This window comes from Chiloscyllium punctatum, chromosome 38 (genome assembly GCF_047496795.1).
Source record: "Chiloscyllium punctatum isolate Juve2018m chromosome 38, sChiPun1.3, whole genome shotgun sequence".
NCBI classification, from domain to species: domain Eukaryota; kingdom Metazoa; phylum Chordata; class Chondrichthyes; order Orectolobiformes; family Hemiscylliidae; genus Chiloscyllium; species Chiloscyllium punctatum.
In genome coordinates, this window is record NC_092776.1 from 19,569,201 (window position 1) to 19,586,030 (window position 16,830).

At 41.8% G+C, this 16,830-nt stretch overlaps 1 protein-coding gene across 1 annotated transcript in view; it reads right to left on the reverse strand.

Moving 5' to 3' along the window:
* LOC140463419 (uncharacterized) overlaps window positions 1–14,746 on the reverse strand; it is a 216,929-nt gene extending 202,183 nt beyond the window's left edge. The window contains exons 1-3 of the mRNA XM_072557330.1: window positions 14,673–14,746; window positions 9,242–9,360; window positions 8,476–8,601 (exon numbers count right to left, since the gene is read on the reverse strand). Coding sequence (XP_072413431.1) covers window positions 8,476–8,601; window positions 9,242–9,360; window positions 14,673–14,700 — 273 coding nt within the window. The 5' untranslated portion in view covers window positions 14,701–14,746. The remainder of the gene's footprint in view (window positions 1–8,475; window positions 8,602–9,241; window positions 9,361–14,672) is intronic.
* Between the last annotated feature and the right edge of the window lie 2,084 nt (window positions 14,747–16,830).

Consider the following 16,830-nt stretch of genomic DNA (forward strand, 5'->3'; position numbering starts at 1 on the left):
GTTGTCAATGGGACCATTGCAGACTTTAATTAATGTCCTCTGTTGACCTCACATTGAACATGAGTTTGGCAGTAGCAAGGAACCTCCCAAGACATCACCACTCCCACTATTGTTTCAATACTATTAAAGGCATAATCAACTACATACAGGTTAGCTTCTGGTTGGTAATACCTGCTTATTGCTATGAATGTTTGGTCTTTTCTAAAGTTCCTTCACAAAGTCTTGCAAAAGTCCACTTGGAATTATGTGACAGGACCTGGGAGTCTTTTACTGACTTCAAGCACTCTGCACAAATCAGCTGCTCACAGACATAGATGCAGAAAATCCCCTTGCAATACACTTTGATTTACAGAATGAATTGAAATTCTGTAGAACGGAAAGAAAGAAGGGAGTTGGATGATGGGCTCTCAGCAGAAAGTCGTATTTGCTCAGAGTATTCAGGGAGGAAATCTCCTCTACGCAACTTAATGAGGAACAGTGTTAAGACATCTGCAGATGTCGCTAGATTGAGATTTATCAAAGATCAAAGAAAATAATGTGACATTAAATACAAGGGCTAAGTAACATTTGTTTCCCAAGAAAACTAGATGTGTTATACTCTCATAATTATTTTACAAAATAGTTTGTTGGTTATCTTATGTTATAACCATCTTATTCATTATTTTGTGTAGATTCACAAAGGCTCAAAAGTTAATAATACGTTCATATATAAAACTAGAAACGTGGTAGTTATTTCTCATACAGGCATGGAACATTTAGCCAATTTATAGACATAAGTAGTCAAATGAGCACAACTATTTTCCAAATCGATAAATATGGGATTCTCAAATAGCACAGAAGTACTGAATTGCCCAGGTAGTCAGTGCTTCTCTGTGGTATGATCACTTTATCCCTTTGAAGCATCTTTTTGTTTTGTATTTCAATTTGGGAGCAATAGGTGCAAAAAAAATTAGAGTTGTGACCTTGATTGTGTTATAGAAAATATTGTATTTTAGACTTGAATTTAGGAGAGTGATCAGTAAAAGTTCACGGATGATGCAATAGTTGGTGTGGTGGTAAATAATGAAGAGGACAGCTTTATAGAATAAGAGGATAGAGAGGAGCTGGTCAGACAGAATGATCAATGGCAAATGGAATTCAATCTGTATAAGTCTGAGGTGATTCACTTGGGCAGAACAAACAAGGCAGGGGAATGCATGATGAACGATAGGATTCTGGACCATGGATCAGAGGGACTTTGTTATGCATGTCCACTGCACCCTTAAGGTAGATAAAGTAGTTAAGAAGGCAATTGGGATAATTCAGTTTAAGAGGAAGGAGGTTATGCTAGAACCATATAAAAATTGCTTCGGCCACAGCTAGTGTATTGTGTGCAGTTCTAGAATCCACATCAATAGAGGGATGTGGCTGCATTAGAGAAAGTACAAAGAAGATTTACATTCAGTATTGCCTGGCCTGGAGAGTTTTAGCTGTGAGGATAGATTGGATAGACTGTGGCTGGGTTTCCTTGGATCAGAGGAGACTGAAAGGGAACCTGACTGAGGTGTATAAAAACAGGAGGGGCATAGAGAGGGTAGACAAGAAGAAATCTTTCCCCTTGGTGGAAGGATCAATGACTGGGGGCACAGATTTAAGGAAAGGAGTAGGAGGTTTAGAGGGGATGTGAGGATGGTAGGAACCTGGAATTCACTGCTTGTAAGGATGTTAAAGACAGAGACCCTCATAACATTTAAGAAATATTTAGATGCATACTTGCAATGCCAAGGCACACAAGACTATGGGTCAAGTTTGGAAAATGGGATTAGAGTAGTTAGGTACTTGTTGACTGGCACAGACTTGATGGGCTGAAGGGCTTTTTTCTGTACTCTAGACTTCTATGACGCAATGATATTACAATCCTTTGGAAAACAAAACATGAGCATGACAGAAACCTCCATCAGCTCAGGACAGTGGCAAGAAAACATAGTCTTGATTTCAATATTAAAAGCTGTAAAACTAGCGTGAAACAAATCAATTTCTTTGGTTCAATCCACTCGTCAATTCATATTAGACCTGATCCAAGCAAAATAGAAGACGTACATCATGAGACAAATATTATTTACAAAGGTGTCTTCGGTTCTTCAACTTTTTATCCCTATAAATTGCAAATTTTGCAAAAAAAAGCATCTCCTCTTTAAGTTCTTCTCCACAAAAACACACCTTACCAATGATAGGAAGATCATAAGAATATTTTTCAATCTCTTAAAAATGCTTCATCATCCAGCTAATGTCTTTCTCAAAATCATGATCCCTCAAAGCTTACCATATTAGAATTAGATGTATCCCAGAAAGGTCTCGGAGTGCGATTATTACAGGACGTCAAGCCTGTTGTGTTTGGTTCTAAGGTCTTTCTGCCAACTCAGACAAATTAATGAAACCATGAAAGAGAAACTCTTGATCTAGTTTTCAGAATACAATGGTCTCATCACGTTCCTACTTGGCACAAATTTAATTGTTCATACTGACCACAAATGATTAGAATTATTTTTCTCGACCCTCTCTCAAGTGCATCTCCAAGATGTCAACAAATTCTTCAGAGGATTTAAGTACGCAGTGTAGAAATACAATACAAACCAGCTTCCCAAATGGCTACTTCGATATTCTCCCAAACCCCACTAAGATCAAAGATATTCTTTTCAACATATAAGTTGATATTAGTAAATCTGAGTGAGAAGCTCAATCTCATTCATTTTGGTCACAGCCTTGCAGTGAAGCTTCAACAAACTACGTCAGATGATGGCCAGCCCAAAACATTATAACTAATGGGTGGCCTGAGTGCATGCAACAAGTTTCTGAGCTAGTACATTTTTTTTTGTCATTTAGAGATGAACTAGGACTTTCTAGGAATGCAATCTTCAGTGGTAATTCTGCTATATGCTCGACTACATACACATGAATCACAAAGGCACTGAAAAAGGTATCAACAGGTGGGTTTGTGAATCTATTATTTGATACGGCATAAATAAAGACATTGATCAATTAATTAAATTGTGTGAAACACGTCAACTCCACCAACTTCAACAATCAAGAGAACATCTCTATCCACAGAAGATTTCTTCTAAGCCATTGTGTAAAGTTGCCACTGATATTTTTCCATGCGCAAGTACATGATTACATTTTATTGACTGACTACCTGACTAAATCCCCTATTGCGTGATAAATCAAAGATACCACCAGTGTAATGATTGTTGACACACTGACAATTATATTCAGTATGTTCAATGTTTCTCACTAAATTGGATCTGACAATCATCCACAGTACAATAGTGCACCTTTCCAATGCATGTTCAAGAAATGATGAATTGAACATATTGCCTCTTTTTCTCACTACCCTCAGTAAACCAGTGTTGGAAAACACATTGTTTAAACATTAAAATCCATGATGTTAAGTCGCTTTACAATTGGCTAAGATTTTCTGATGGCTATGTTAAATCTATGTGCTACTCTTCAAGTCAATGGCATATCCTCATCAGCATCCCTCATATTTGGAAGACAGTTCGATAGTTCTCCCACATTTTCACCACCTATAAACATGTTCAAGATGCATTGTTGAAAAGAAGGGACAAAATGGTATAAAAATATAATCAACAATCATGTAGACAGTTATCCCAACTTGATCCAGGACAAAAGAATAAATGTGAGATTTTCTTATAAACACGTGGATTTGTAGGAAGTTCTGACATTGTTGTGTCCATGCTAGGACATATAAAATTACAATAAGCAATGGTCAAGTCCTGTGAAGAAATAGATGAAATATCTGAACTGCACTTTGTCAATTTCCCATCACACAGTACTATAACTTGGACACTTTTATTTCAAAAATATACTTTATTCATAAATGATTTGATGGTCTGTACATTGGATCATGCCATACATATGTCCATATTTACAAACACAGATTCGACTTTATTCTTGTCCTTTACAATCCTGTGCATTTTTTCAATCTTGTATATATACATATATTTGGCTGAGGCATCAGCAGAGCCCAAAAAAACGTCTGTATGGGCCCCCTGTTCTTCTTTCGGCAGGCCGATCTTACACAGTGGTCTTTCCCCACCGCGCCTTGGCGGCAGCTGCCCCAAGCTTCAGCGCGTCCCTCAACACGTAGTCTTGGACCTTGGAATGTGCCAGTCTGCAACACTCGGTCGGGGTCAACTCCTTCAGCTGGAAGATCAACAGGTTTCGGACCGCCCAGAGAGCGTCCTTCACCGAGTTGATGATCCTCCAGGCGCAGTTAATGTTCGTCTCGGTGTGAGTCCCGGGGAACAGGCCGTAGAGCACGGAGTCCCGCGTCACGGCGCTGCTCGGGACGAACCTCGACAAGCACCACTGCATTCCTCTCCAGACTTCCTCTGCATAGGCACATTCCAGAAGGAGGTGTGTGACAGTCTCGTCCCCCCCGCAGCCACTTCGAGGGCAGCGTGCGGTGCGGCAGAGAGTCCGGGCGTGCATAAAGGATCTCACAGGCAGAGCCCTTCTCACCACCAGCCAAGCCACGTCTTGGTGCTTGTTGGAAAGTTCTGGCGATGAGGCATTCTGCCAAATGGCTTTGACAGTCTGCTCAGGGAACCGCTCGACAGGATCCGCCCTCTCCTTTTCCCGAAGGGTCTCAAGGACGCTACGTGCTGACCACTTCCTGATGGACTTGTGGTCAAAGGTGTTTTTCCTCATAAATATCTCCACGAAGGACAGGTGATACGGAACGGTCCAACTACTCGGAGCGTTCCGCGGCAGCGAGGCCAGGCCCATCCTTCGCAACACCGGGGACAGGTAGAACCTCAGTACGTAGTGACACTTGGTGTTTGCGTACCGGGGATCCACGCACAGCTTGATGCAGCCACACACAAAGGTGGCCATCAGGGTGAGGGTGGCATTGGGCGTGTTTTTTCCCCCATTGCACCGGTCTTTGTACATTGAGTCTCTTCGGACCCGGTCCATCTTTGATCTCCAAATGAATTGGAAGATGGCCCGGGTGACTGCGGCGGCACAGGTCCTGGGGATAGGCCAGACCTGTGCCACATATAGCAATACTGAGAGTACCTCACACCTGATGACCAGGTTTTTTCCCGCGATGGAGAGCGACCGTTGCCCCCATCTGCCTAGTTTCTGTCTCATCTTCCTGATCCGCTCCTCCCAGGTCTTGGCGCACGCCCCAGCCCCCCCGAACCAAATACCCAGCACCTTCAGGTGGTCAGTCCTGACGGTGAAGGGGATAGAGGATTGGTCGGCCCAGTTCCCGAAGAGCATGGCCTCGCTCTTGCCTCGGTTTACCTTGGCCCCCGAGGCCCGTTCGAACTGGTCGCAGATGCACACGAGTCTGTGCACGGACAGCGGATCCGAGCAGAAAACAGCGACGTCATCCATGTACAGGGAGGCCTTAACCTGCAGGCCCCCGCTGCCAGGAATAGTCACCCCCCTCAGGCTCGCATCCTTCCTGATGGATTCGGCAAATGGCTCTATGCAACACACAAACAAGGCGGGTGAGAGGGGGCATCCCTGCCTGACTCCAGATCTTACAGGGAAGCTATCTGATTCCCACCCATTGATTGAGACTGCACTGACAATGTTGGTGTAGAGCAGTCTGATCCAATTTCCGATTCCCTCCCCAAAGCCCATTTTGGAGAGGACATCCCTCATATATGTATGCGATATCCTGTCAAAGGCTTTCTCCTGGTCCAGGCTGATGAGGCAGGTGTCCACCCCCCTGTCCTGCACGTAGGCGATCGTATCCCTGAGGAGTGCGAGACTCTCAGAGATCTTCCTGCCCGGTACAGCACAGGTTTGGTCCGGGTGGATCACCGATCCCAGAGCAGACCTGACCCGGTTGGCGATGACCTTTGACAGGATTTTGTAGTCTGCATTTAACAGTGAGATCGGTCTCCAATTTCTAATTTCCTCCCTCTCCCCCTTCCGCTTGTAGACGAGGGTGATGATGCCTTTCCTCATGGATTCACTCATGGTACCTGCCCGGAGCATACTGACATACACCTCCAGCAGGTCCTGGCCGATCAAGTCCCAAAGAGCGGAATAAACCTCGACCGGTAAGCCGTCGCTTCCGGGAGTTTTATTCTTTTCGAAGGACTCGAGGGCCTTGGTCAGTTCATCCAGAGATAGCGGCTGGTCCAGCCTCTCTCGTGTTCCGTCATCTAGGACCTCCGTGATAGAGGACAGGAACGACTGGGAGGCCGCGCTGTCGGTCGGCTTCGAGTCATACAGGCTGGCGTAGAAGGATTTGCTGATCCTCATGACGTCAGCCTGAGATGACGTTACCGAGCCATCTTCTTTCTTCAGGCTGCTGAGCACGGAGCTCTCTTTGTGCACCTTCTGGAAGAAGAAACGTGAGCACGTCTCGTCCTGCTCCACCGAGCGGACCCTGGACCGGAAGATTATCCTGGAGGCCTCCGAGGCAAAGAGCGAGGCTTGCTGGCCCTTCACCTCCTTGAGGTCCTCCGTGACATCCACCCCCATCGTCTGCAGCAGGAGCAGGTTCTGCATACTTTCCTGGAGCTGGGACAGTTTTCCCCGCCTCTCTCTCGCCTCCTGGACACCTTTGAGGATAAAGAACCTCTTGATGTTCCCTTTTACCGTTTCCCACCAGTCCGCTGGAGACTCAAAGAGGGGCTTCACGGTTCTCCAACCTGCGTAATCCCTCTTGAGCTCTTCGATGTTTCCCGGGGTCAACAGCTTAGTGTTCAGTTTCCACGTTCCCTTGCCCGCCCGCTGTTCGTCCTGTAGGTGACAGTCGGCCAGCAGGAGGCAGTGGTCAGAGAAGAACACCGGCTTGACGTCGGTGGATCTGACCGAGAGCGTTCGGGACACAAACAGGTAATCTATCCTTGAGCGGATAGACCCGTCTGCCCGTGACCAGGTGTATTATCATGTCAGACAACAGCCACAAATCTATGAGAAATAATACACATCTATTCAAAGCAACAGCAGACTGCAAAGGAAGCTACACAACCAAGTTATGGTAACTGTATAATTGTTCAACCTGATTGTGTCATACATCCACCAAAGCATTGGCTAAATGTGAACAGACAATGCACCTATACATATCCTTATAGGTATTATTGTAAAATGGTTCCCATTCTTTAAAAGAAAAAATTGAGAATAATGTATTGTCACACAGATTCCAAACCAGACACAAGACATACAATTTAAAACAGTTATATAACAACCCAAAAGTGGTATTCCGACACAAAGGTACCAGGTTAACCTTCAGGCAAATCTACAGTGCAATGGATTCAATGTGGTATGTACTGTCAGTTATATATATGCAATGTATCAGTAATAGTCAGTAAGTACAGAACCAGACTATGAGTGACTCTGAGATATTGCAATAGTTTCAGCATTGTTCTTAATAAATCTCAAGACATCAGTCTCAACAAGAAGCTAGTCTTTGTGGTATATGTTGTGTGAGTTAACATTTGGGTAGCACTCAGACTTGATCATTCTAGTGGTGGTGTTTGATTCAACAAACCATGTCAATATCTTTTGATTTATAACAAATAATAGTGCTTGATTATTAAGTAACAAAATAACTGCAGTACCATGATTTTCATATTTTAGGCTTTGTTTAGTTTCTGATACTAAGCCAAAATGGCACAAATTCCTCAAAAACACTGTATCTAATCTTGGCCCATTAGCAAACTGGAGAGATTTACAGATGTACAAAATCAAAGAAGGAAAGATGGAGGGGAAGAAGGATCAAGAACAAATTGGAAAATCTACAACAGGGTGGAAAATATTCGAGATTAATTGAAAAAGAGATGATAGTGCATAACAAAAAGAGACAATCATGAAACAAGAGAAACAAACAAAAGATCTATAGGACATATACATGGAAACCACCACCTCCTTTTTCCTTCCATTTTCATCTCTTTTATCATTAAATCTTTCTTTCAGTCCCCTATCACAGATCATCCCTCTGTTCTTATCCCACTTCCCTGCTAGAAACTTGAATAAAATGTATTATGTCATGAGTTTTTCAGCTCTGCAAAAGACTATCAATCTGAAACATTAACTGTTTCTTTCTCCAAAGTTGTTGCTGACCTGGGTTTTCCAAAATTTTCTGTTTTTACTTCAGATTTCCAGCTTGTGCAGTATTTTGCATTTGCTCTTGCTTATGACACTGGCAGAGGAAAAGACAACCCTCTGCTGCTAATATATGCATCTGATCTAAATTATTTCAGCAAATGTTTAGGAGCATCAAGCAGCATTGCTGCCAATTTTATTTTACATACTACAGATTTTAATTTTTGAGTTCAGCTTCAGTAAACTTGGCTTTCAAATGGAATCTGAAAACCAAAATAAGCGAAGTGCATATTTCTGTTTTGTGTTGAACAGGTATTCATCTGCTTTAATAATAATTCAACATGTCTGAGCAAATATGTTATTTATATTAATTTTCACGTAAGTTGTTTCCAGTCACTCTACCTGAAACAGATACTTTTCTTGTTCATCCAGCTGCTGTTGCAAGCTTTCTTTGTGTTGATTGACAAGGGCCAATTCTGTTACAATTTGTGCCATTGACTGCTGAAATAACTTCTGTTTTCCTGCAAACTGAAAATAAATAGCATTCAAAATCCATGTACAGAGTTCCAATAATGCTGCTTGTGATATTAAATATTACCCTCTAATGTTTCTGCAGAGCTTGCAACTATAAATGATTGTATAGATTAAGATGGAATGCAGACTTAGATTTTTAAATAGCATACTCATCATGTTGCACTCCCTTAAATTAACACATATGTCCTAAATTTGTAGCACTTCAGTGATGACATGATTTAACTTTCCATTATTCACAGTTCTTATTTACAGATCAAATATAAATTCATTACTATAACAATATTTATATTGGCTCAATTAATCACGATGTGTGGTATTTGAGTCCAGTTTTAAGATTATTTTCTTAAATTAGTTGTAGATTAAACCCACAAATTTTGGTTTCAGAAACTTAGAAGTGTGCTCTAGATATTATTATTAACAAGGCACAGATTTGTACAGGGAGAAAACAACACATTAAAACATTGCTGAAAGCGAGTAAAAGAAAACTAATCTCTCTTCCTGTTGTGTGGCATTATGCCAGAGTAAGAACATAAACAATCTAGATCTGTCAAATCAGCTTAAAAACAGAGAATGAAACAACTCATATCTGCAGTGTCACCCTTAAGAATAGATACAAAAATATCAAGCTGCTTACTTCTTTATTTATAGCTTGTATTTCAAGTTCCTCAATACAATAAGCGGGATCATCTCTGATATTCTGGAACTCCCTGGAAGCCAGCCAATTCCTATGATTTTCCAAATATAAATCAAAATCTGTGAAAACAACAATTAAAATGAAATAGAAATGGTGTGCTTTCCAGTAGTATGACAAACTGTAATGTATAAAGAGAGGATCACTTAGTACAAATTTCTAGACCAACATGAAAAGAAGCATCTCTTCGTTTTATTGTGGCGAATACGAACAGGAAGAGACAATAGGAGTTTTGTTTGTAAAATGTAAGAATGTCACTGTAAGAATGCCAACATTTCTTGGATTTACTAGATGTGGTTTACAGCTAATGTTCCATAACCCTGCAAGTTACTAATCTCGGATATATATTTGAGGAAGGTGCCTGTCAAGAGAATTTTTTTTAGAGTATTGTTAATAATTCTACATGGTGGTTAACAACATGAGCGAAGTATTTTACTGTTTTCTACTGTAATTCCATCACATAATGATGGGAGTGCTGAGAACACCAAAAGCCAGGTATTTATATTTTTGGCGTTTGATCCTGAGAAAATTGCACTGGTGGCCAGTATACCTAAAGAGGTAAGGCATACAGACAACTATAAGCATGCATATAAGCACAAAATACTGGAATCCCCTCTCTAACCGCAATGCAAGTGAACGTACACCATGGGAATTTCAAGAAATTTCACCACCAGTTCTCAAGGGCAGTTTTAGATTAGATTCCCTCCATTTTGACAGCACGGAGAGGCGAGAAGGAGGAGTGAAGCGAGGGCTGCCGGGAAGGGTAAGTTTTCCCACTTAAAAAGGCACTTACCTCGGGAGTCAGGCCTCCATTTTGACAGCGTGGTGAGGAGAGAAGGAGGACTGAAGTGATGGCTGTCGGGGAAGGTAAGGGCTTAATTTATATTTGGGCAGTGGCTAAACCCGAGATATTACATGTGTAGTATCTCCCTCCCGCCCTTTCCTCTAACCGGAAGAAAAAGACTCAGTAACTTTTTCTCTTTATCTTTCTTTTTCATATATTTAAATGCACTGTTTAGTTTTAGTTAGTTCAATAAAGCTAAGTTTACAATGGCAGAGGACCTCAGATCCGTGGCATGTGCCTCTTGCTTGATGTGGGAGCTCAGGAACGTGGCTGACGTTCCTGACTCTTACACTCGCAAGATGGGTGTCCAGCTGCAGCTCTTGTTTGACCGCTTGACGGCTCTGGAGCTGCAGATGGACTCACTGTGGAGCATTCGCGATGCTGAGGAGGTCGTGGATAGCACGTTTAGTGAACTGGTCATACCGCAGGTTAGAATTGCTGAGGTAGACAGTGAATGGGTGACCAAAAGACAGAAAAAGAGTAGGAAGGCAGTGCAGGTGTCCCCTGCAGTTATCTCCCTCCAAAACAGGTATATCGTTTTGGATACTGTTGGGGGAGGTGGCTCACCAGGGGAGGGTAGTAGTTGCCAGGATCGTGGCACCGTGACGGGCTCTACTGTTCAGAAGGGCGGGAAAAAGACTCGTAGAGCTATAGTCATAGGGGATTCTATTGTAAGGGGAGTAGCTAGGCGGTTCTGTGGCTGAAAACGGGACTCCCAGATGGTATGATGGGTGGGAGTGTCACCGATCGGCTGCAGAGCATTCTAAAAGGGGAGGATGAACAGCCAGTTGTCTTGGTGCATATAGGCACCAACGCTATAAGTAGAAAATGAGATGAGGTCTTGAAAGAAGAATTCAGGGAGCTAGGAGAAAAATTAAAGAGGAGGACCTCAAAGGTAGTGGTCTCAGGATTACTACCACATGCTAGCCAGCATAGAAATGATAAAATAGGCAGGATGAACACGTGGCTTGAGAGATGGTGTAGGAGGGAGGGATTCAGATTTGTTGGACATTGGGACCAGTTCAGGGAAGGTGTGACTATTACAAAATGGACGGTCTACATCTGAACCAGACAGCAACCAATGTCCTTGGGGGAGTTTTGCTACTGCTGTTGGGGAGGTTTTAAACTATTGAGGCAGGGGGCTGGGAACCAGAAGAGAAAACAAGTAGGCAGCGAGGTGGAGACTGGAAACTGTAAGAATTGTGAAGATAGCATAAATAAAGGGAAGAGTAGGCAGAGAGCAGATGAACGCAAAAAAACTGGTTGCCTGAAATGCCAGGAGTATAGTGTGTAAGGCAGATGAACTTAAGTCTTGGATTAGTGCCTGGGAGTATGATGTTATTGCAATCACAGAGATTTGGTTGAAGGAAGGGCATGATGATTGGCAATTAAATGTTCCAGGATATAGACACTTCAGGCAGGACAGGGAGGGAAGTAAAAGGGGGGGGGGGGGGGGGGGGGTGGAGTTGAATTGCTGGTCAGGAATGATATCGCGGCTATGCTAAAGGAGCATTATGGTTGGAGCTGACAAATAAGAAGGGAGCAGTTACATTGTTGGGGCTGTATTACAGGCCTCCCAGCAGTGAGTGTGAGGTAGAAGAACAAATAGGTGAACAGATTATGGAAAGATGTAGAGGCAATAGGGTAGTGATAATGGGAGATTTTAATTTTCCCAACATTGACTGGGACACACTTAGCGTCAGAGGTCTGGATGGGGCAGAATTTGTAAGAAGCATCCAGGAGAGTCTTCTAGAACAGCATGTCAATAGTCCGACAAGGGAAGGGGCCATATTGGACCTGATACTGGGGAACGAGCCAAGACAGGTGGTAGAAGTTGCGGTGGTGGATTTCTTTGGGAACAGTGACCACAATTCTGTAAGTTTTAGAATACTCATAGATAAAGATGAGAGTGGCCCTAAGGGAAGAGTATTAAGCTGGGCAAAGATAATTATATCAAAATTAGGCAGGAGCTTGGAAATGTGGATTGGACAAAGCTATTTGAAGGAAGTCGACATTTGAGATGTGGGAGGCTTTCAAAGATAGGTTAAAGATAGTGCAGGATAGGTGTGTCCTGTTGAAGGCAAAGGATAGGAAATGCAAGATTCATGAACTGTGGATGACAGGAGAAATTGTACGACTAGCCAAGAGGAAAAGGGAAGCGTACATAAGGTCCAGGCAGCTAAGAATGGAACAGGCCCTGGAGGAATATCGGAAGAGTACGACAAGTCTTAAACAAGGAATCAAGCGGGCTAAAAGCTTTAGTGAGCAGAATTAAGGAGAATCCCAAAGCATTTTATTCTTATATAAGCAGCAAACGGGTAACTAGAGAAAGGATTGGTCCACTAAAGGATAACGAAGGAAGGCTACGTGTCGAACCTGAGCGAATGGGTGAGATTCTGAATGATTATTTTGCATCAGTGTTCAATAAGGAGGAACATGATGAATTTCGAGATTAGAGATAAAAGTTTGATTAGTCTGGATCACATTGACATAAATAGGGAAGGTGTGTTGGGTAGGCTAGAGGTTATTAAGGTGGACAAATCCCCAGGATTGGATGGGATCTATCCCAGGTTGCTGAGGGAGGTGAGAGAGGAAATAGCTGGGGCCCTGATAGATATCTTTGTGGCATCCTTAAATACAGGGTGAGGTGCTGGAGGACTGGAGGTTTGCTCATGTTGTTTCCCTTGTACAAGAAGGGTAGTAGGGATATTCTGGGTAAGTACAGACCAGTGAGCCTGACGTCAGTGGTGGGGAAGTTGCCGGAGAAGGTACTGAGGGAGAAAATCTATTTATATTTAGAAAAGAATGAGCTTATCGGTGATACACAACATGGTTTTGTGCGGGAGATCGTGCCTTACCAACTTAATAGAGTTCTTCAAGGAAGTGACCAAGTTGATAGATGAAGGAAGGGCTGTTGAGGTCATATACATGGACTTTAGTAAGGTGCTTAATAAGGTTCCCCATGGTGGGCTAATGGAGAAAGTGAAGTCACATGGTGTGCAGGGTGTTCTAGCTAGGTGGATAAAGAACTGGTTGAGCAACAGGAGACAGAGAGTAATAGTTGAAGGGAGTTTCTCGAAATGGAGAAAGGTGACCAGTGGTGTTCCACAGGGGTCAGTGTTGGGGCCACTGTTGTAATATACATAAATGATCTGGAAGAGGGCACTGTTGGTATGATCAGCAAGTTTGCAGATGACACGAAGATTGATGGAGTAGCAGAAAACATAAGGGACTGTCAGAGAATACAGGAGGATATAGATAGACTGGAGAGTTGGGCAGAAAAATGGCAGATGGTTTTCAATCTAGACAAATGTGAGGTGATGCATTTAAGCAAGACTAATTCTAGAGCGAATTGTACAATGAACAGAAGAGCCTTGGGAAAAGTTGATGCGCAGAGAGATCTGGGAGTGCAGGTCCATTGTACCCTGAAGGTTGCTGCATAGGTGGATAGAGTGGTCAAGAAGGCATAAAGTATGCTCGCCTTCATTGGATGGGGTATTGAGTATAAGAGCTGGCAAGTCACGTTGAAATTGTACAAGACATTGGTTTAGCCACATTTAGAATACGGTGTACAGTTCTGGTCGCCACGTTAGCAAAAGGATGTGGACGCTTTGGAGAGGTTGCAGAGAAGGTTTACGAGAGTGTTGCCTGGTATGGAAGGTATTAACTATGAAGACAGGTTGAGTAGGTTAGGTTTATTTTCATTAGAAAAAAGGAGATTGAGGGGGGACCTGATTGAGGTTTACAAAAGCATAAAGGGTGTAGACAGGGTGGATAGAGACAAGCTTTTTCCCAGGGTGAAGGATACAATAATGAGAGGTCACTCTTTCAAGGTGACAGGTGGAAGGTTTAAGGGGGATACATGCGGCAAGTATTTCACACAGAGGGTGGTGGGCATTTGGAACGCGTTGCCAGCAGAAGTGGTAGATGCAGGCACGGTAGATTCATTTAAGATGGACAGATGCATAAGTAGGTGGGGAGCAGAAGGATACAGATGCTTAGGAATTGGGCGACAGGTTTAGACAGTTGATTTGGGTCGGCTCAGGCTTGGAGGGCCGAAGGGCCTGTTCCTGGGCTGTAAATTTTCTTTGTTCTTTGTTCTTCTTTGTATGAAAACAGGTCCTTCGGCCCAACAAGTCCACACCAACCCTCTGAAGAGTAACCACCCAGACCCATTCCCCCACCAATAATCACCCCTGACTAATGCACCTAATACTATGGGCAATTTAACATGGCCAATTCACCTGATCTGCACGTCTTTGGATTGTGGGAGGAAACTGGAGCACCCGGAGGAACCCATGCAGACATGGAGAGAATGTGCAAACTCCACACAGACAATTGCCCAAGGTGGGAATCAAATCCAGTTCCCTGGCGCTGTGAGGCAGCAGTGCTAATCACTGAGCCATCGTGTGATGATCACTAAATATTAACACCACCAGCTATGTTCACACTGATCAATACAAAATGGTGGTTATAATCTTTAAAGGCATTCAATGAAAAGGGAAACGCTCAATACATAGGCTAACTGACCTTCAAAAACACTGTTCTGAACTTGCATAAGCTGATGTTGAAGCTGTTTTGTAGCCTCAATACATGAAAGTAAATGAGCCTGTAAAGCAAGAACAAAAACAGAAAGCTTAAACAAAGTTAAAAACCCTTGGAATAAGAATATCAGAAGATCAATTAATACATTGATAATGATTTTGCAGTATTAATAATAATGAAGTTGGCAAGTGTTCACTTTCATTATTCCTTTCAAAGTAATAACAACAACATCTGGAATCCACACGTAGTTAAAAGCAAAATCTATAACTTATTCAGCTTAATGACATTACTGTACCAGAATACCTGGATATCTTGATTTAATGGAAGATTCAAACTAAATGTTGGGGCAGGCAAAGTTAACACTGCAGAGACCAATTTGGGGTCATCACCACAGACTGCCAAATATAGGTAAATATGATATCAGCTCTTCGGCAGGTATGAAGGGTTGGACTGAAGGGTCTGTTTCCGTGCTGTACATCTCTATGACTCTAAGAATGTAGAATATATCAGGTTGTGTCTGCAACAATCATAAGGAGCAGTAATAATTTAGAACTATAGAATCCATAGAAATGTTATGGCATAGAAAGATGCCATTCAGCCCATCATATCTGAGCTGACCAGAACAGAAAATTAGCTACCCATTCTAACCTCACCTTCCAGCAACTGGTTCATAGCTTTGCAGGTTTTAGCACTTAATTTATAGTCCTTTTTTCATATAGACTTATGTAATAGTAATTTATTTTTGGAAATTCATGATAAAATCTTGATGATATCTTGAAATTTATCTTGCAGCATTATATACTTCCAGCAACCAGTATTTAACGCAATAAAAGTTTGATGAACACCTATAAATTTTCGAACTAGATTACTCATGAAATAAAAGTTCAGATCTTCCCATCAGTGGTGGAGCAAAAGAGTCTGCTGCTGACTGTGATTTAATGTTCCCACTTGTCTTTTTAGGCTGAAGCCTTAGGACGTTGCAATCCAATTCAAATCCAGTGATGACTGGAGTCAGGAGGCCTACCGGTAGAGTATAATTGAAGATAATCCACATTCCCCATTTTTGTCCTGAACTGAAGACATGCCACATAAGGTCTCTCTTCAGCTCATTGATTGGCAATGTTTTAAAATGTACTTGTCCTTAAAATTGAAAAGAATAATTTGTATTATATAATTAATGAATAGCATAAGCAGAAAATCTTCTTGGTCATCCTTCACAGCAAAGATGACCGTTCAGTATAGGCTTCCAGTGGGTAGGTAGAAGCAAAAGAAAAACCATTAGAAAGGTGCAAAGCACAGATTTATTTGAAGAAACAATATTGAGGAAGATGACAACTGACCGACTGTTCGATGATCACAAACAATTTACTTGTTATTATAAGGATACATAAATTGGCTTGATTATCTTCCTCCTGCCTTGCGCCTCCCTCTCTCTCATTCTTAAATCATTCTTGCGTACAAGAAGAGTTGATCTATATTTGCTTTTATGTAAAATTCATCAATAAAAAGGTAAAGTGATCAGCAAGACGTGATGCAGTTGAAGGCTTCAATAAATATTAAAAAGTACTTAAATTATTTTGTATGTTTCATTGTTTCTAAATTTTGAGGTAAGTTTGGGTCCTGGCATGGAGTGCTAATACCACTTTTCATGGCACTTTTTTGATATCAGAATTAAATTCTTACACAGTAAATTTCCAATAAAAATGGTTGGAGCGGTTGAATATTGAAAGTTAATATTGATATTTGTTCTAAAAAACTGAATTAATTCCTCAGTAAATACAACTATCCCATTATACAACCTTCATTAAACTGTCAATGTTAAAAACTATCCAAAAATACCAGTATCATAGATCCTTGCCTATTATAACAACCATACAACAAACCAATCACAACTTAAAGTAAAGCATGAAGTAACCACAATTTTAGAAATATAAACATCTGCAGTATGGCAAATATGAAAAGAGTTTTTGGTATATACTTCAATCAATCAGTCATTGCCATACTACTCCTCAATAAAAAAAAAGATTCAACAAATAAAACTTTGAATCCAATATCTCAATATAGGAACTTTAAAATCCTTAATAGAAATCAGATAATTAGATTAGATTAGATTCTCTACAGTGTGGAAACAGGCCCTTCGGCC